At 52.3% G+C, this 20,484-nt stretch overlaps 1 protein-coding gene and 1 long non-coding RNA gene across 3 annotated transcripts in view; one reads left to right on the forward strand and one right to left on the reverse strand.

Moving 5' to 3' along the window:
• The first annotated feature begins 211 nt into the window (after nucleotides 1-211).
• IRF1 (interferon regulatory factor 1) lies at nucleotides 212-7,432 on the forward strand. 2 transcript variants are annotated; one of them, XM_044227988.1, is made up of 10 exons: nucleotides 212-445; nucleotides 1,512-1,603; nucleotides 2,891-2,990; nucleotides 3,803-3,979; nucleotides 4,097-4,146; nucleotides 4,254-4,386; nucleotides 4,572-4,694; nucleotides 5,084-5,133; nucleotides 6,024-6,159; nucleotides 6,453-7,432. In XM_044227988.1, exons 2-10 carry the CDS (start codon nucleotides 1,517-1,519, stop codon nucleotides 6,563-6,565), a joined length of 969 nt encoding a protein of 322 aa, XP_044083923.1. In that variant the 5' UTR covers nucleotides 212-445; nucleotides 1,512-1,516; the 3' UTR covers nucleotides 6,566-7,432. The 2 variants fall into 2 exon arrangements, with proteins under 2 accessions (XP_044083923.1, XP_044083931.1); XM_044227996.1 differs by lacking the exon at nucleotides 212-445 and having other exon boundaries at nucleotides 744-1,603.
• Nucleotides 7,433-15,211: 7,779 nt separating this feature from the next.
• Nucleotides 15,212-20,484, reverse strand: part of LOC122891941 — a 67,108-nt gene continuing 61,835 nt past the window's right edge. The window contains exons 4-5 of the long non-coding RNA XR_006381342.1: nucleotides 17,643-17,795; nucleotides 15,212-15,375 (exon numbers count right to left, since the gene is read on the reverse strand). This is a non-coding gene — a long non-coding RNA (uncharacterized LOC122891941). The remainder of the gene's footprint in view (nucleotides 15,376-17,642; nucleotides 17,796-20,484) is intronic.

Consider the following 20,484-nt stretch of genomic DNA (forward strand, 5'->3'; position numbering starts at 1 on the left):
GCCCCAGGGCGGCGGCGCCGGGCCGGAGGGGGTGGGGAGGAGCAGCCGCCCTGTACTTCCCCTTCGCCGCTAGCTCTACAACAGCCTGATTTCCCCGAAATGATGGGGCGGCACCGACCAATAGGCGCCCTCGCGGCTCTTTAGGAGGCGGGGCCGGGCCTGGGTTGGGGGAATCCCGCTAAGTGTTTAGATTTCTCGCCGGCGCCGCTGCCCCGGCAGAGCGCGCCACTCCTTCGTCGAGGCAGGACGTGCGCCTAAACCCGGTCGAGCAGAGGCCAGCAGGAGCTGTGCCAAGCCAAGGCCAGCCGTGCCCAACGGCCCCTCGACCCGGGCATCCTCTGCCTTCCCGCGCTACCTCCCGGAACTGCGCTCCCGGCGCGGACACAGCTGCCCCAGCCGCGCCAGGACTTTCGGGCGCCGCCGCTGGATCGCGCCCGCTGCAGAGGTGAGCCCGCCTTCGCTGCGGGGGGGACCGGTGGCGTCGAACAAAGGCGCGCAGGGCACCAGGAAGTGGGGGCCGACAACCCCAGCCGGGAGAGTAGCGGGCGCGCGGCGTTGCCTGGGCCCCCGCGCGGTCTCGGGAGGGCGCTGGAGGAGCGGCGAGCGGCAGCGCGGGGAGGGCGGGCCGCGCGGCGTGGACCGCCCACGAGCCGAGGTTGCCGGCGCCCTGCCGCTGTCGCAGATCTCTGTGCGCGGAGCCACCCGGCCTTCTGGGTGGCTCGGTAGGTTTGTCGCGCGCATTCGTGAGCGGTGCCGGGGACTTGAGTGTACGTCCGCGCGTGGGCGCCCCGTGCTTCTCGCGCGGGCTTTCCGCGGTCCCAGCTCTGCGCCCAGGCCTTAGGTTTCTGGCCGTATGTGCAGGTGTTGGGGGCTGGGACTTGATGCCCTGGATGGCTGGCAGACCTGCTGGGGCTTTGGAAGAGGCGCCACAGGTGTTCCTTCGGCTACCAAGCGGAGGAAGGGAGCAGGGCCGGAGGGGTACCTTGTCTGGAGCAGCGTAGATTAAATGGGGGTGGGGTGGGGGTGACGGGTAGAGTGCGGGGTGACTGCCTGCCACTAGGGAAGGTGCACAGCTAGTGGTAGTGGCAGAAACTCAAGTAGGGGAATTTATTGGCATCAACCAAAAGAAGCCTCTCCCTTCCCAAAGGATTTGAATTTGGGAGGAAAGTTCTGCTATTAAGATATCTGTGTATTTTATCTGTTTTTCCTGCACATAAATCCTGAAACTATCACTTGCATTCCTGTCTCCTCCCAAGAGTGTTTAGAGGAGTGTGGGGGAAGGGGCTTAAGTGTTTTTACCCAAGATGTTGAAAATATTTGGAGGGCAGCTTTATAACCGTGAAAGCCCCTTCCCCCATGATTGTAGTACTTGGTACCTGGTGGAAGGCATAGGAAAGTAACTGAATGTCCTTGGAGGGGTGGGGGTAGGGGTGGTGATAGATAGCCGGCAAGTAGTGCCTAAGGGGCTGCTCTACAGACTCCAAACCAGAGCCTCTGTTTTCTCTTTACAGCCAACATGCCCATCACTCGGATGCGCATGAGACCCTGGCTAGAGATGCAGATTAATTCCAACCAGATCCCAGGGCTGATCTGGATCAATAAAGTGAGTGTAACCTTTTGGGTTTTTCTGCTGCTATTTTAACACATGTTCTTTGGGGGACCAAGGGATCAGATACAGCTCAAAAAGGGAAGTGATGGGGAGGAGGCAGATGTGCTTCCCAGTGGGTCCTGCGTGCAGGGGGGATGCAAGACCCAGCCTTGGACTGCACTTAAGCAACTTCTGCCTTCCTTTTTCGGAGTGGAGGAGGCACTCACCTGAGGGCACTGACAGTTTCTAGCAGCAGGACGCTCCCAGCATCTGCAGAGCCAGAAGTTCTGATCTCTTCTGAGGGAGACTACAAACACACAGCATCCTACAGGGTTCCCGGAAGCTAGGAGACAGAGAAGTGGGCACTAGTGACAAGAAGTATGGCTGGTTCAGCAGCAGACCCAAAAATTAACCTTGCACCATTGGCCCAGGGCCAGGAAACCTCATGCTGGTGCACAAACGGCAACACAGACCCTGCAGACCTTGTAGTAATAATAATATTAATAATGATAGCTCATGCTTAGGGTACACTCCCTACAAGCAAGTGTGACACTGTGATAAGTCTTTTACTTATATTGCATCACTGAGTCCTCACAGTAGCCCTGTGAAGTAGATCCTATTAGTATCTCCATTTTCACATAAGGGAACTGAGGCCCTGAAAGGTAGACCGTGAGTTCACAGAAGAAGTGATAAAGCCAAGATTTGAACCTGAATAGTCAGACTCAAAAATCCATAGCGTTAACCACCAGTCATGACAAAAGTGGGGCTTAGTCTTTATATTTGTCACTGTGATTCCTCGTTTCACAGAGACCAGTGAGGGACCAAGAGGTATAGTGACAGTGCCAGTGTCACACAGGTAGTCAGCATCGAAGACTGGCAGAGGGCTCCCTCAGGTATATGGCCAGGACCCCCTGTGTAGGAGCCAGTGGTCCCAGGTGTCCTAAGCAGTCCTGTATGATGGATGGAGTCCTCCCTTCCATGTTGGTGCTGAAAGCCAGAGAGCATCCCAATGTGCTCTGTGTGTGTCCCACACATCTGTAACAGGCAGAGGGAGACCTTTGCTGAGCTGATGTTGCCATAGCTCTTCAGAACCCAGAGCCCCTACTGAGAGATTGAGAGCTATACAGTTGTCTGTTTAAGCCGTTCTTAGGAAGGGTCAACCCAAGCCAGATGTCAGGGTGAAAAGGGGAAGTCAAACTTTTCCCAGACTTGGGGGGCTGGGCAGACTCATGCAAAAAGCCTGTGGCCTCTGAGATGACACAGCCTTGTATATGTGTGTGTGTGTGTGTGTGTGCCATTCAGGAGGAGATGATCTTCCAGATTCCATGGAAGCACGCTGCCAAACATGGCTGGGACATTAACAAGGATGCCTGTCTGTTCCGAAGCTGGGCCATTCACACAGGTGTGTGCCCTGGTCTCCAGCCCTGAAGGGTCCAGGGAAGAGACAAGGGGAGTCACTTCTGTTAACACAGAGGTTCTTTGTTGGGGTCTCTGAGTTCCCGAGACTGTGTACAGAATTGGGGGTGAGGAGGGGGCAGACTTGTATTTCTGGGGGAAGAGGTCCATCATTTCACCAAGTTCTTAAAGAAACTTGTGAAGTCAGTATCTTAGAAAATATGATTTCAAGGAGTTCGTGGCTGGTTGAAAGCTCCCCCTGGCACAAGCACTTGTGAGCTGGGATACTGAAAGAGACCCAGGTCTTTCATTTTCTTGATGATCACCAAGGTCCTGACCCAAGGCCCATAGAGTTAGCAGCCTCCTTTTATCCTTGAGGGTTGGGGCTCTTGGTCCATCTCAGATCAGTCAGCATGCCTATCAGTAACTGTTCTTTGATGCCTACTCTTTGTCCACTCCTGTGTTTGGAAATATCAGATAAACCCTAGCCCCTACTTGCTCTCTGACTGCTGACAGCCCAAGCAGGGAGACTGGTCATGGTATAGCACCAGTACAGCACTTTAGGACACATGGGCCCTCTAGTGCTTCTGGCTGGGCCCTTCGGAGAGGCCTGCTGAATGTGTCTGAGCTGAGCCTGGGCATTTGAGAACTCCTGAGGCCTGCAGATGGTCACTCAGGAATACTGGCTGTTTGGCCTGTGTGGGTCTCTGGCAGCATGACAGCTCAGGGCTACTCTTGTCTTCCCCCTCCCAAGCCAGGGGGCAGCTGAAGATCCCCACCTATGGCCCTGACAGTCCTCTTCCCTCTTCTGCCCACTAGGCCGATACAAAGCAGGGGAAAAGGAGCCAGATCCCAAGACATGGAAGGCCAACTTTCGCTGTGCCATGAACTCCCTGCCAGACATTGAGGAAGTGAAGGACCAGAGCAGGAACAAGGGTAGCTCAGCCGTGCGGGTCTACCGAATGCTCCCGCCCCTCACCAAGAACCAGAGGAAAGGTAACCAAGAGCTCTGGGTGTTTGGGTAGCAATTAGGGAGGGGGGTAGGGAGGAGGTGAGAAGGGCTGCTGGGGCTGATGTGCCTGTCCCAAGACTGACAGCCTATCTGCTTCACAGAGAGGAAGTCCAAGTCCAGCCGAGATGCTAAGAGCAAGGCCAAGAGGAAGGTGAGTGTGGTCCTAAGCTGCTAATCTTTGGTCTCCTGGGAGTCAGGGTGGGCAGGGGAAGAAATGCCACAGCAAGCCTAGGCCTGAGTGCCTCCCTCCTCTTGCAGCCATGTGGTGACTCCAGTCCTGATACCTTCTCCGACGCACTTAGCAGCTCCACCCTGCCCGATGACCACAGCAGCTACACCGCCCCGGGCTACATAAGGCAGGATTTGGAGGTTGAGCAGGACCTAACTCCAGGTGAGCTGGGCTGGTTCTGGCATGAGAGCACATAGGTCACGGGGATGGCTCCTTCTCTTGGGTCTAGGGGGCACTGTGCTTGAGGACAGTAGCCAGTTGGAGCAGGCAGCAGGGCCAGGGCTGCTGGGTGTCCTGCAAACTGAGAAAGCCCACAGTTCTGACCTTCGGTTTCTCCTGTCCTTCAGCACTGTCCCCATGTGCCGTTACTAGTACGCTCCCTGACTGGCACATCCCAGTGGAAATTGTGCCGGATAGCACCAGTGACCTCTACAACTTACAGGTGTCACCCATGCCCTCCACTTCAGAAGGTATGTGCTTTTGAGGGCTGCCTGCCTGCCTCTTGTTTGGGTCCTGGGAAGGGTTCCCTGAGGGAGAGAGGATGGATGCTCAGAACTCCACCAGGCACTGATGGAGCTGACTGTGCTGGAGAAAAGATAGAGGTAGCCGGGGGCTGCACTTTGGTCTCTGATGGCTAGTTTTCCTGCCTCCTCTGCAGCCCAGTCTCTGAGGGTGAGGAAGGAAGCAGGGGGGGAGGGTGGGAAGAGGTGTGGCTTCAGGGTTCGGGAGGCTGAGTCACTAGGACTGTGGTCGCAGATGTCTGCTGGGAGGCCAGTGTGTGTGCGTGCATGAAAGGTGAGGGCACTGGTGGTGCCCGAGCTGCAGGGCTGAGCCAATCTCTTGCTCTTCCCACCCACAGCCACAACTGATGAGGATGAAGAAGGGAAATTAACTGAGGACATCATGAAGGTAAAGCCCATTCTTCCCTAGGCACTCTTTCAAAGTGGCTGCTTAGGAGAGAGAAAGCCACTCAGAGACTACATATCAGAGGGCGTAGGCAGCGGCTCCTGTGACTGGACTGCTTGCATAGTCCCACAGGTGTCACACCTATGGTGCCCTCCTCGGCTACTGGGAGAGACACCGTGGAAGTGAGGATAGGAGGGAGGCCTGCTCTCTGACCAGCTGCCCAGGAGCAAAGCTCCAGAGCCTGAAACAGTGCTGAGTCAGCCACTCTCTGCACCGGGACCCTGGCCTGCGTCCTCTGCCCCAGCACGCCCCAGGCCTGCTGCCCCGCTGGTTAGGGAGTGCACGTTAGGTTTTCATAATCAGCCTTTGGGATCTGTAATCTGATGGGGTTTATTCCCTTTTTCTTTTCTTTTTTTTTAAAGCAAATTATTCTCCAGGTTTTTTTCTTTCTTTCTTTTTTTTTCCTTCAGTTTTAAAAGTGAATATAAAAACATTTTTGCAGTAGTTGTACCCAGGCTCTGTTTCATCAGCATAGAAAACTTGAAACATAGCTGTAGCTCTTTATCTCCAGGTTTTTCTAGACATCTTTTCTTGAGTCATGATGCTGCCCATTGCATTAAGCCACATTCCCAGTAGATATGTCCTCCTCCCCCAGTTGAGGGGGAAAGTCTTGGAGATTCTGTGCCAGACATAAATGTGGGAGTGGGAGTCCAGGGCAGACCCTCCCTTCCCAGGCCTCTTCCTAGCCTCATTCCACAACTGCATCCACCTGAGAATGTGCAAAGGGCCAAGGGTATGAGGCTGGCAGCGAAGCTTTGGCTCACTGAAGGCAGGGCCAGAGGATGAGTCTGCACTGGAAGTAAGCTGATGGCTTCTTGCTCCTCTGTCCACAGCTCTTGGAGCAGACGGGGTGGCAGCCAACAAACGTGGATGGGAAGGGGTACCTGCTCAATGAACCCGGGGCCCAGCCCACCCCTCTCTATGGAGACTTCAGCTGCAAGGAGGAGCCAGAAGTTGACAGCCCTGGAGGTAAGAAGTCCCTGGAGCTAAGGATTTCTCCTACAAGGGAGAAGTTTGCAGGGGGTGGGTAAAAGGTGGGGGGCTGGGCTAGGGAGCAGCAGAGGCAAACCATCTTTCTTAAACGCTTCTTGTGAATTGGCTGCTGCTCCCAAGAACTTAGATTTGCCTAAAGATGAGGGAGGCTTACTGCTGTGGGTGGCCAGTAGAGGCAGCTGTGTCTGTGGCCGGGATAGGCTGAGGGGGCGGGAGAACACACCTGTCTTCATCCTCCATCCTCATACAACCTTCTTCACATCTTCTAGGGTATATTGGACTGATATCTTCAGATCTGAAGACCATGGACCCCAACTGGGTGGAGGGCCTGTTGCCCCCAGTCAGGCTGCCCTCTATCCAGGCCATTCCTTGTGCGCCATAGCTGGGCCCCAGCCCCCTTTTACTCCCCTGGGCAAGCAGGACCTGGCATCACGGTAGCTGTGATGCAGAGAAACAGGACTCCTGTGGGCTCCTTGACATGGCAGAGTGTTACTCCACTGCTGAGCAGGGATGGGGCCTCCCTCCTTAGGATAGTGACCTCTTGCAGTCAGTCATGCCATGGTCTGGGCTTATCTTGCGGGGTAAAGCTGGCCCTGGCTCCTGGGAAGATGGGGTTCTGAGAAGGACGTGTTAGGTGGAGGTCTCAGAGAGGAGTCAGCCTCCAGCTTTTCCCTCTAAGCCCAGCTGCTGAAAGAGGGTCTCACTGTCACTGAGGTGGCCCAAGGGAACAGACCAGTGACCTCAGAAAAACACAGCGCTGACCCCAGGGCTGACTCTGCACTAAGAGATGATTGCACTAAGTGAATCCTGTTCCCAAAGAACCCCCCTCCCTTCCCAGCTGAGCCCTAGGGACTGTTCCAAAGCCAGCGAAATGTGAAGGAAAACGGGGCCCTGCAGGACAGTGCTCCCTCAGCCTCAGAGGAGCTCTGTCCTGCTCGGGCTGAGGGGCTTGGGAAAAAAAATGGCACTTTTTCTGGTGGACCTTGCCACTTTCCTGATCAAGGTGTACACTAACGACTCCCCCAAGCTCTCAGCCTTGCATTTATTTATATCGTGCCTTGCCCTGCGCCCACCTACCCCCCTCAGGCAGGCCCCAGCAGCCCTCAGCAGGCCCTGGGGGGGAAGTGTGAGCGCCTTGGTGTGATTTTTAAAATTGGAAATACCATCTAATCACTAAATCATGTGTGACCACATACATGTGTGTAAATATGTACATTTGTCTTTTTATAAAAAGTTAATTGTTTATAAAGGGTGTGGCCTTTTATTTAAACTGTAGATGGTTTTACTTTTGATAGTGACATTCTGAAGAACTCATTCTGGGCATCCTGCCCGCACCTGACTGGGGGTGAGCAGTGACACGCACCTATTGCAGAAGCCTTGAGTTATGTTCACAGAGAAGGTGACAGGAAGAGGGGACAATCCTAGCATACAGACATGTTCATATAGATGCAGTCTATAGATGCAGTCACTTGCCCTTGGCTTGATAGCCAGGCTGTGAGTTGAACTGGGGCTCCAAAGCCTGGAGAGTGTTAGGTTTTGAGTTCTGAGTACCTTGCCATAAACTTTATGTCCTACTAAACTCAAATCCAAGTGTATTCAGATGCTACTTCAAAAAAGTTAACACCCGGTACTGGCCTGGTCATGGACAACCACCACAGACACCAGCCCAAAACTGGTTCCGGAGGCCCGTTGTGCTAGGCATTACTGGTGTAGTTCTGGACATGTCCTTTCTCTACACTGTCCACTATAGTAGGCAGTGGCAAAGTCACATGTGTCAACTGAGTGCTGGAAATATGGCCAGTGCAATGGAGCAACTGAATTCTTAATTAAAATGCAAATAGCCCTAGGTGGACAATGGCTACCACATTGGACAGTACAGATAGATACTGGATTGGGGACAAATCTGAGAGGCAGAGGCTGGGGTGGCTGGTGGACACTAGGGATGGACTTGGGGCTATTTACCTGCCAATTCAAGAGTATTTTGCTATTTTGATGGCCAGCAATAGCTACACTGGTGCTGAATACAAGCCCTACAGTATACTATATGACAGGTCTGTGCACAAAAGTGTTAGGAAAATCTTGAATAACCTCACATGAAGCAGGTTTCCTTCGTTTCTTCTCAGGGTTCTGGCTGAGTTTAGGCACACAAAATCTCTGTGAAGGAGTAGGTTTCTGAAAACCACAGGTTGGGAACCACTACCATATGGCAGTACTTCCCTCAGATAAGGCCTAGTTAAAGGAATGACTGAGGGCGAGTTCTGGATTTGGGCTTTTTTCATGTCTCCCCACCCCGGGTCCCTGGCCCTGAGGCATAAACAGTATCCTGCAGCAGGCAGGCTGGCCAAGGGAAATCAGCTGATAGCACTAGCATCATCTAGGGAGTGAGGTCATGGCAGTAAGGGGGTTACTCAGGGAAATCAAGCCCTGGGACACTTCTCCCCAGTCTTAGTCTTAGAAATTGCTTGGACTTAGATCCCCTTCCTGGGCCCAGCCCTCTGGAAGGAGTATGGACCCCTGGTGGGGAAGGAAAGGCTGAGTGAGAAAATGATGAAAAACCTAGAAAATGGGCAAGGACCAGTCTGATATATTCTGCCAAGCTCAGAAAGTATTGTTGCTTGATCTTGTCATGCTTGTAAGTAGGAGGTGGCCTCCAGTCTCCAAAGCCAAGGCAAAGTCCTGACATTTTCTAGCTCTTATCTGAGGAGTCCTAAAAAGTTGAGAACTCCCTGTTATGTCTGGGGAGGAACTCTCAAACACTACTTGCTCCCATCACAAGGCAGCTGGGCTCTGGGGACCAGGCCTGGAGAAGCAGTGTGGGATAGAACCAGACCTTCCAATCTGTCCCATCACCCCCTGCCATGGACCTTGGCCCAGGCCTGATGGGGAGAAAGTACCTGTGACAGCATCTGACACTAACTCATGAGCCAGTCAGTGGCTGAACAAAGCAACATCAATATAATGGGAGCCAAATTTGGTCATAATAGTTTAAGGTCATTCTTGGGGTCTGTTAAAGCTTTTGTGGCTCATTCCCAAGAGTTTTGGCCTAAGCACTAATGGTAGAAAGTCTTGACTAAAGAATCTAAGAGGTCAATGAAAGATCTGTTTTGTTGGAGTTGTGATAACATTGTCATTAAGACCACTTTCCACTGGGGTAAAGTGGCAAATTGGGGCATGGTCATACCAGCTAGAACTCCTGTTAAATCTATGGACATTTGGGGACATTTCTGGTTAGTCATAGGCATTTCAATGCCTTAGTCCAAAGGTATCACTTTAACTGGGTTGGTTTATTCATTTAGCTCACTTGATAATAGGAAGAAAAAGAGGCTAATATGTTAGCTGCCCACAGAGAGGGTCAAGGAGGCAGAAAATCTTCAGGGAAGACAGATACAAACCATACCTTCTTGATATATCAGTCTTCAACATCTGTCAGCGGGCTGTGTGCAAGATAAGAGCTTTCTCAGATCTCTGGAGGTTTTAGGCAGGGACTGCCAAAGACAAGGGAAAGTCCTGGGCCTGGTTAGAGGTGGAGTCCTTTCCTCTGGAAGTGAACCCTGCTGGCTGTGGGGGCTGGGCCATGCATAACCTATCATTCTCTGGGACCATTTGGTCTTCTTTCACACTTTATGCAGATTCCAATGTTGTATTCGCAGGGTACAGTTTTCCTCAGCAGCCCTGTGGAAACACCCAGGGAGGCTTTGTCTCTGTCAGATGTAATATGCTTGCTTAACTCAGGCACGACTCACCCTCCATGGTGAGGATGCATGAAATTCACTGGACCCCCGCACTGACCTCTTCCCACTAATGCCAGTGGTCACAAGGACAAGAGAACGGGGAGCTGGTACACTTGCTCTTCCAGGATTAAGCCTCCAGGGCAGAGTGAGGTTTGTCTTTGCCAGCTAGGATTCTCTTGTGAGGCCAAGTGTAAGGCAGTGCAAGGGCATAGCTGGCCGGCCATGTTGTTTTCCTAGCTCCAGGCAGCTCCCAAGAGACCCATTTCTGCTGATATTCTGGGGGTAGGGATTGTAGAAGAAGCCCCCACTTCTGTAGGCTTAGGGGGGCGGCAGGCCTATGGAGTCTATGCTAACAGTTTTAATTTCAGTTGGGGGATACTAGAGGAAATGAGGCAAGGATACAGGGATCTTGTATATAAGAGGAGAGGCAGAAATCCAGCCCTCCATCCCTCCTCTGGTTCCACAGGCTCACTAATGGGAGGAATGGGGAAGGACCTTAAATTCTGGCTAGGTAATGACAACAAAGGTCTGGGGTGCTCCCTCTGCAGCAGGTACCACCCCCCCAACACACTATCCTACTGGCGCCCACACCACCTTGTTTGCAGACCAGGTGAGCAAAGCTCAGATGGTATAGGGTGGTTGCCCGATGACTCAGCTAAAAAGTATGGAGCCTGGATTCCAACCCACACTGTCTGTGCCCAGTACCCAGATGGCTCCCACAGTATCAGACTGTCAGCAGAGGAAGAAACTGAGGCCTGGGAAGGACGTTTGCAAGAGCCTGCCTGGGGTAGGACACTAGCACTTCGTGCCGAGAAAGCATTTGGGGACCTGGAAGGAAGGCAACAAAGGCTGCATCTTCTGTGGACACCATGGGACTTGGTCCCACCTTCAGCTCCCCTGCTCCCCCTTTTCCTAGACAATATTGCTCTGCTGCTCCAAGCTCCTGGGCCCCAGTAGGGTAGAGTTTGGCCTGGTCCTCAAGGGAGGAATGCCTCATCTACGCCCTGGAGGCCACCTGCAGTTTCAAGGGGTGGGGCCCTAGGGGAATGGAACATACACTGGCCTGTAACTTGGCCTCAGGGCAGGGGGCAGCTTAGCCACCCCAGCATGTTTATGAACCTGCTTCCAACTGCAGGGGACTCTGGCCTACTAGGCCTTATCTTGGCCCTAGGGATCAAAGAGAAGGTTTCTGCTGTGCTTCTGTGGGAGAAAGGCAACAAGAACTCTCCTGTTCTCCTGCTATAAACCACACCCTCTGCTAGGTCCTGGGGTACTCAGCAATCTGAACTCTGGGTGAGTCTATCAGCCAGGACCACTCACAGGTATATCCTCATGTCTAGCCGTGAGACTGGAGTCACCCTATGGCTGTCCTGAGTCTAACCCAGCTTCTTGGTCCCTGAGAAAATGCAGCAGCCCTGGCAACTGGCTCTTTGCTGCCCTACATCAGGGGGGTTCTCACACCCACTTGCAGGGTTCCTTCAGGAAAAGCTTTTCCCTGCCCTCCAGACCCTAGCCTAGATGTCAGGGTCCTCACTTCCATTTCTGTACAAATGCCTTGGCCTGGCCTGGGTCTCCTTCTCTGTTTCTGCCTTACCACTTCTCACTCATACTGTCAATCCTGAATTGGCCCAGAGCCAATTGGCCCACAGCCAATTCAGAGCAGGTACAGTGAGTTCTTCCACAGCAATTACAAATAGCCACAGTTTTGCTAAGACAGGTGAAGGGATATGCCTGAGATCTTAGTTCAGGAGCGCGACATAAGTGGCCAAGGCCATAAGAGTCTCAGGCTGAAGGTGGTGGTAATTCTGGGCCAGGCTTTTCTGAGAAATCTGACTTCATGGAATGAGGGAATCATAAGGATACAGAGTTGGGGTTTGGGGATCAGGTGCAGAGAGGGAGGGAGTCATTAGGTAAGAATAGCTATTGCTTTCCTAAAACTAAGAACAATGAAGAAGTCATGTCACATCAGGGTGATGGTGGACTTTGGTGGGGACTGTTGACCTTGCCTGTGGGAGATAAAGGGTAACTGTCTCTGCTGGGGACCCAGAGCTCTCCTCCAAATGCTCCTTCTGGGCTTTCCAGGGTGGGAAGGAGAGCAGATGTGAGGAGGCTGAGAGCAATGGTGAGGGCTGTGCTTTTAAGTATAGAGCCTGGCACTCCCAAATAAATGGAGGGCAGGGCAGGGTAGACAGGAGGGCCTGAAGGGGTGTTCAGCTTTCCAAGGCTGGTGACCATTCATCACGATCCTGCTGTCATGTCTGGCCAGCAGCCAGAGTTCTCAGCTTTGGAGACCATCTGCCCCTATTGGGGGTGGATGCCACCTCAGGTCACTCAGTAGGACCCCATATTTGGTCTCTGGCCATCCTAAGACACAAGGTGACCTGGGGGCCCACCCTTATCTGATGGCCCCCAAGAGCACAGCCTCACCATCCAGTGCCTGTCCCCTTCCTGTCTGCCATTCCCCTTGTGGTCTGTTGGACACCCAATCTCTCCGACCAGACTGGAAGCTTCCCAGGAGCAAGCAGCTCATCTCCTCTGTAGTCTCAGGGGGCCAAGGTAGGACTGGCCCTTGAGAGCATTTCCTATAAAACCCTGGGTCAGCATCTGCTTACCTGTTCTGTCCACCGCCCACCTGGCTTCTTTGAGCCCTCCCTTGGGGGACAAGCCAGGCTGGACTTTGGAGTGCAAGGGAGCAGGCTGAGAACAGGGAGGACAGAGTGGTAGCTAGCTTGACCCCTGCAGTAGAGCCTTGGCCCATGACTAACCAGCAGCCAGGGCCACAGGCTCTAGGCCAGGGAGCCACAGGCTCCAGGCCACTGTGTCCCGCTGCGTACAGCACGTCCCATCCACATCCCTCAGCAGGACTGCTGGAGATGTGAAGGCAGAGTCATTCATAGTTGTTTTTTTTTTTTTTAAGATTTTATTTATTTATTTGACAGAGAGAGATCACAAGTAGACGGAGAGGCAGGGAGAGAGAAAGGGAGAGAGGGAAGCAGGCTCTCTGCTCGGCAGGGAGCCCGATGTGGGACTCAATCCCAGGACCCTGAGATCATGACCCGAGCCGAAGGCAGCGGCTTAAACCACTGAGCCACCCAGGCGCCCGAGTCATTCATAGTTTTACAAAAAATGTACATGGGTAAAAAGTTTAATTTACAGAATAAGAAACACAGGTGAGTGAAGAGACACATTTGTGAAAGCCACCTGCAAGACCCCACCCAGGTAACCAGGCTATTACAGTTTGAGAGACTTGGGTGCAAACACAATTTCTCAGGCCCCCATGCAGGCATTTAGAAGCTCCGTCCCATGCAGACGCAGTCATGGTCTCCGTGTGTGTGACACGTCCCCTGGCAATGGTGCAATTGACTCCCCAGCACTGGCCTGGGGCCCCTCCTCAGCCCACAGGTCTCTCCGCGCCCACATATTGTGCACCGCTTGGCCTCTGAGAGTCCAAAGAGCTGGCTGTCCAGGCTGCAGAGGTAATCTAGAGTAGATTAGCAGGTACAAAGGGCCTTGGATGTAGGGTAGCCAACGGTCCCAGTTCACTCAGGACGGAGGAGAGGGATTTTCAGGGCTACCACTGAGAAAGTTCTGGGGAAACTGGGGCAAGATGGTCACTGTACTTGGAAAGCCAAAGGCCTTGTCCAGTCCCTCTCTCTGTGCACTGCTCACAGGCCATCCTGCTGCATCTCAGAACCCCTAAGAACTCGCCAAGCAGCTCTGGGACAGAGGCTCCTTCTAGGCACACTCCCTCCAAGTGTTCCCAAGTGAGGCTCAGAAAAGGATGGGGGAAAGGGAATGAATAAGGGCAGGAAGGCAATATCCCCTGAGGGAAGATGGCCAGGTGAGCCCTGGCTGTCCAGAGCAGCCCAGAGGTGGAGGGGCTCCCATACTTGGCCAGCTATCCCTCCTGCCCAAGAGCTGCCCTTAGACCTCAGGGTCTGAGTCATCATAGGCTAAGTTCTGGCCCTAGTTCTTAGAAAGTGCAGGGTCTCTGGGTGGGAAGTGCTCAGCCCCTTGGAGCTTTCCACAGCCCTGGTTCACCCAGCCTCATATCCTCCTCCTCTGTGTCCAAACCTGTGCATGTTGCCCGCCTAGCTTCTCTCTACCTAAGACTGGGAATAGAGAATAGAAGAGGAGTCCAGGATAGGATGAGCTGAGAGAGAAGCAGGCAGGTGGGAGGGGACCTGGGCAGAAAGAACGTCTCTGACATAGGTGGGCATATCCTGACTGTGGTCTGGCCTGTCTATGCCTAAAGATGAGGCCCTTGGAGACCAGAGAAATAGGCGGAATAATGGTCCACCGTGGAATAAAGATGTCCACATCTTAATGCCTGTGACTGTGGTATCTTAATGTCAACAGGGAATTAAGGTGCAGGTAGAAATAAGCTTGTAATCAGCTACTTAAAGAGATTATCTTGGATTATCTGGATGGATCCAATGTAGTTAGGTGAGGGTCCTTAAGTGGGGAAGAAGGAGGGAGGAGAGGCAGAACCAGAGAGGTGGCATTATGTGAAAGCCATTGCTGGCTTTGAAGACAGAGGAAGGGACCACAAACCAAGGAATGCAAGTGGCCTCTGAGAAAGTTGTAAGGGTAAGGAAACAGATTCTCTCCTAGAGCCTCTGGTAAAAGTATGGAGCCCTGATGACACTAGCAGTTTAGTCCAGTGAGACTCATTTTGGACTTCTGACTACAGAGCTGTAATTTATATTTTAAGCCACTTAGTTTATGGTACTTTGTGACAGCAGCAATATGGGAAACCGGATGAGGGAGGCAGTCCCTCCAAGTCCCTTGGTTAGAGTCAGTCTCACAGAGCCCCAGAGTCTCTCTGAGGAAGCCTCTATTCCATTCTGGGAGTCCCTGAGACTCTAGAGCACTGGGCAGGGAATGGGCCCCCATAGCCTGGGTGGGTCAAGAAGGATGGACATGTCTCTGGGAAACAGCCACCCCCTTGAACCCCACTTCCCTAACCTCCACCGGTGCCGGCTCTGACCTGTCCTCCCAGGGTGGAGTTCTGTCCTTTCCACACACCCATTATACTTACAGCACCCTTAGTCTTTGGCTTCATTAAGGGAATCCAATTTGGCTCAGAAAAAGCTAGGACTAGAAGGAAAAAAGTTTCGAGGAAAAATCATTAACTTGGATGTCAGCCAGATCTGCATCAAGTCCTCGCTCTGCCACTTACTAGCTCTGTGGTCTCAGATGAGACCTCCTGTAGCCTCAGTTTCCTCATCTATACAATGGGTGTAACAGCTTTTGTCTTACCTGCTTCACAGGGAGAGGTGACACAAGAGGAAATATGCTGCACCAACACAGACAGTGTTTTTATTAATAAACAATAGCGATAAACCACATGTGCCTTTGGATGGAGTGGGTAATCACACATCCTGTGCTGGGGACGGAAGGGAGGGCACACTCATCAGCTCTGCTTTGCCTGCAGGCAGGAGGCTGTACTCGGCCTGGCCTGGAGAAAAGAGCAACACTTGTCTCTGTTGGAGCCCCTGGTTCGGAGCCCCCGCAGACATGAGACACAGCCACCCTGCGGCCAGCACGCTGTCCTACCAACCACCACAGATGATGGCTTTGAGCATTTTTTTTTCCCCCCAAAGGAAAATAATTTTCTAGAGTTTCTTTTACATTGAAAGCAGCCCCTCCTTCTCATAAAAACACTTACGTTTTTATACAGAAAAAGTAGAATATGAAATTATGCACAATCAGTACGATTCCGATCTAATGAATATTGTAACTTTATGTGGACTACCTACTGGAAGAAGCTGGGTGGTGGGATTATAGGTGATTGTATTTATTTATTTACTATTTCCTTAACTTAAAAATGCTCTACAATGACCTCTGATCACTTTTACAGTCAGAAAAAAATACATATATGAATATATCAAAAATGCCAGGGACTTTCTTTTATGGAGCCACGAACCAGGGTTGAACCAGCTTCTGCACAGGAGGGAGTCCTGGACTCCCCGGACAGGACTCCCTCCTGTGGGACCCTGTGGGACCCTGGAGACTCAGGACTTCCCCTGCCAGGCCCCTGCAGGCCTCGTGAGACAAGAGGCTGGATAAGTTGCTCTGCAGCCCAAAAATGACGTCACCTTCCTCTCACCCACCCCTGCTCCCTGACCAACTTCCAGGGGCTCCTCTGTGCTCTGAGAATTCCTTACTCAGGCCTCGAGGTAGAAACAACCCCCCCCCCCTGCCGCAGTCTGCCTCTCTCAGACTCGCCCTGGGAGTCCCTGCCTCCTGGCATGTGCCTAGCTCACAGGCTGCACTTCTCAGGGCCCTGCCCTTCCTTGAAGAACAAAGCCTGGCTGCCTGTGCAGCCTGCTGGCCCACAGTGACCCCTGCTTCTCTCTGACTCGTGCATAACAGCAGCTCTTGTTTGTTGGCTCTAAATTTCAGCTCACATAGCCAACGTGCTCTCTTTTAATCCTAGGCCACCAACCATGGCAGAGACGAAAATGGGAACAGCACCCCCTGGAGTTGTGCTGTGTGGGGACCCTATCTGATCCTCCCTGGCCTCTGAGGGACGTATTGTCATCCCTAGTTCAAGGATAATATAACTGAAGCTCAGAGAGGCCAAGCGAAATCACCCATGGTCACATGGTCTGTGTTGTGTGTGGCAAAGCTAGGACTTGATCTCTATTCAGTTCACCTGAAGCTCACTGCTCCTCCCCACCCCCTGTGACGTCCTCCTGAACAACTCCCACATTCCAGCATGGGGGGTGGGGCGGATTGTGAGTGGAACACCCAGGGAGCACCCAGTGAATGTCGGGTGCTGGCAGTGTTCATAGTGAGCTCCACCAGGATTTATCATTCAATACCCCAAGTCTTCCCAGAGCATCTGGGAGCAGTGACAGGCCTATTCTGTTCACTGCGATATTCTGGCACCCAGCGATGCCTGACAAGCATTACATGCTCCATAAGTGACGAATCCACGACTGTCCACTCAAAGAATAAAACAACAAAATAATTAATATGAGCTGGTATCTATGGAGTGCCTACCACAAGCCAGCTCTCAGGGAGCCTCCAGGTGAGCTGAGGGAACATACAACACTGGGACAAGGACCATACAGCATGGGTATAAGCTCACAAAAGTATCTATATAAAAGCCATGAGAACACCAAAGAAGGAGTGGTGATGAGTAGCAAGCCTAAACCCTTCTACCATGTCAGAGACCATACCACCACAGCTTGACCACAGCAACGGCCAAAGCCCACAAAGCCCAATTTCCCATTTGCATCCACGTTCAAATTATATCTGGATACTCTTTGCCTCTCCAGGCTGGACAACTAGAATGCTGAGGGCTAGAAGACAAACAGTTGTAGAAACTGCTGATACTTAGCTCAGAAAGAAAGAGGGTTGTCTGTAACACCCGACAAGCTCTTGGCCAGCGGGTATTAGCCCTGAGTGCCCCCCAAGGGGGCCTGCTCTAGCTGGCTGAGCTGCCTGTGGATGGAGCAGAGAAGCAGGGAGCCTGGTGGGCTGCCTCTCTGGGACCTGAAGAGGCCTTACTTCCCATTGTGTAACTTGCTCACACAATAAGCATTTATTGATTATCATCTCTGCCCTATTCCAGTCTAGAAAAATAAGGATGAATAAAACAAGTGACAACCTTAGGAAATGCCAGCCCCCTAAGTTGACAGAGTCAGGAAACACTGGGTGACCTTCCCTAGTGATAGTGACATGTCAAAGGATGTCCTCCAGTTCTACATCACATACCAGTCTTTATCTTCCACTCCCGGCAAGGGCCCTCAGTCTGCAGTAAGAGTTATAAGTCGGCAACCGGTGTGGCGCTTGAGGAGCTGATCCAGAAGAGGCTGCCGTGGGTACAGCTTCCACTCCCTGCCCTGTCCACTCCCTGCCCCGTTCAGGCTGAAATGGACACACGTATACCTTTATTTATAATCAAGAAGCAGTATTTATGCAGAAAAATGCACAACACGTATGTTCAGTGTTTTTAATAACATGTTCCGTTTAGTAAGTATCAAATAGAGAGCAAATATTTGTACAACCACCACCAGGTCAAGGGATGAAAGAATGCCGACTCCCTTCCAAGAACCCCCTGTGAACCCCTCCCCATCACAACACCCCACATTCACGTCTGTGATCATGTCTACTTTGGCTTTTGTGACAGTGATTTCTGTGCTTTTTATAGTTTTACCTTTTCTGCATGTATCCTTAAACACAATATAGTCCAGTGTTGTCACTGATTAAACTTTTCCTGGAAGGAATTATACTGGATGAGTTCTTTTGTGTGTTTTACTCAATATTATGTTGATGAGAGTTATTCATTATTACATGATTACTATCCAATATGACAGCTATTGCAAGTTGCTGTAGTTCATTCATTTTCACTGTAGGAATGTTGCACAATTTCTCTGCATCCTCAAATGCTGATGGGCATTCGGACGCTTCCTGGTGTTATGTGGACATTCTCATGCACATGTAGGTAAGAGCTTGGTCAGAGAAGATCCTGAGGAGTAGAGCTGCTGGATTATAGGGTATGTGTATCTTCTTCTTTACCAGATCACCAGATGTACTTTTTAATTCTGAAAAAGTTTCTCGGGGAAATAGGGCTGTCACACCCCAGCATTGTCTGCGGTAGAGGAAATGAGGTATGCCTGCCCTTGCAGTTTGATCAGCCCACCTTCCGTCCTCAGAATCTCGTCCTCTTTAGCCCAGCCGGCTGCCCCATGCCGTCCGGTACTCATAGGTCAAGGCCCCTTGGCAGCAGGCTCTGCGCCAGCCTCCCTACCTCAGTGATGCAGCTGGGTAGGGGTGAGAGGAGGCTGAGAATGAGGAAGTGGAAACCAAATACGAGGGCCACAGAGAAGTCCGGTTCACAGACCTCAGTGTTTCAGCAGCATACTCCGTGGGAGAGGAACATGTGAGCTGCCTGAGCAGCAGCCCTAGAGGCGCCAAGCCCACAGGGGCAAGGTGGACTACCAAAGTGCACTTTGCCCTTGATTCATGCACGTAGGTCACTCCACGCAGCCTTCACTGTGCCCAACACTGTTAGGTACACGTAACCATCCCCGTGTCACAGATGAAGGCACTGAGGCACAGGGACACTGAATGGCGATACAATACAGCGGTTCATAGTGTGGGATCTGGTCCTGTGTAAATTGGGTTTAACTCGAGTCTTCCCTGCTTCCTGATGCAGTCTGGGGTCAGTTAGCTGGCTTCCTTTGGTCTTAGTGTCCCCACCTGTAAAATGGACTAACTGACTCACTGGGCTACTGAGTTAAGAGACGAGGTGAAGAAGGAGCTTTGCAGAGTGCCGGCGCAGAGGAGGCATGAGTAGGACTCTGGAATGGGACCGGTGGAGTGCCTGAGACTGACAGCCGGCACATAAAGTGCGGCAGGGAGGGGGAAGGAACTGCTCATCCTGGCAAGCGGGTACCAGGCCACCAAGCTGCGGGAGCTGATCCGGGGCTGTGTGTGCGAACGGTCAGTGAGGTGCTAGCAGGATGCACTCTGAAACACAGGCATGCAGGCACCTTTGCCCAGAGCTTCCCACCTACCTGTGGTTGCTGATTTCTGGCACTGATTTGTGACAGGGAGCAGCTGGATCCCTGAGCACGTGGAAGCTTCAGCCCAGCTTCGGTGCCGGCCTCCAGCAAGCCACATTAGCAGGCGGCGCCGTGGCAGCCAATGGGCAGCAAAGCCTGTTGCTAGGGTCACTGGTGAACCTTATTTGGCGACATGAGGCTGACCCTGCATTCACCTCTTAGAACCCTGGGAAACGCCAACCACAGATATGAAATGAACGTCTCCAAACCGCAACTGCATTTCCTTTGAGAAAAGATTCGCTCTCCTCTCCAGCCTGCCTCTCACGGGTTGGATGCCTCTTGTACAATCACTTGCAAGCTTGAGGGGGAAGCATCTGCTACAAACCTGTGCTGGGCAGAGAGAGGGCAGGGGCTACGGCCCCAGGGGCCCCGGACCCATCCAGGACAGCAAAGTTTTCTGTTCTTACCCTGGCGGCTGCCGACCCTTGCCCAGGCCTCTCTGCACACACCCTGAAGAGTTCCTGGCCCCGCTTCCTGCAGCTTTGGGAAGCGGCTGGTATGAGGAAGACCCAGGGCACACAGAGAGGAAGTTGGCCTGCCTAGGCCCTCACCATCTGCACCAGCCGCACTGCTTTGGTGTAGCCTACAGCTCAAACGGTCGGCAGTTTCTGTTTTTCACCTCCCTTTTGTGCATCTCTAGTCTCACATTAAATAAGGGAAACTGTTGCCCCACCCCAGACAAACATGGGAGAGAAGCTGTGCCTTCAGTATTTCCAAAACAATACTCTTTCCTCCTATTTGTACAGCATCTTTGAATCCAGAGGACCTGTGCTCACATACGCCGTCTTGTTGGATCCTCGTAAGCCTGGCTAAGGTAATAATACTTAAGGATAACTGAGGCCTCACCATGTGTCAGGGACATGATGTAACTCATAAGATCCACTATTCTTGTTCCCACTTTACTGGAGAGAAAAAAAAAAAGGCAAACGGATTCGGTAACCAGCTCAAGGTTACATAGCCTGTGAACGACAGAGCTGGGATTTTATCCC

Source organism: Neovison vison, chromosome 1, assembly GCF_020171115.1.
Source record: "Neovison vison isolate M4711 chromosome 1, ASM_NN_V1, whole genome shotgun sequence".
NCBI classification, from domain to species: Eukaryota; Metazoa; Chordata; class Mammalia; order Carnivora; family Mustelidae; genus Neogale; species Neogale vison.

What these genes read in the sequence shown, in the direction of transcription:
- IRF1 (XM_044227988.1), top strand. Translation starts at nt 1,517, where the DNA reads ATGCCCATCACTCGGATGCGCATGAGACCCTGGCTAGAGATGCAGATT. An exon ending in GGCTGATCTGGATCAATAAA is followed by an intron (nt 1,604 to 2,890) that starts GTGAGTGTAACC and finishes TGTGCCATTCAG; the next exon opens with GAGGAGATGATCTTCCAGAT. An exon ending in AGAAGTTGACAGCCCTGGAG is followed by an intron (nt 6,160 to 6,452) that starts GTAAGAAGTCCC and finishes CACATCTTCTAG; the next exon opens with GGTATATTGGACTGATATCT.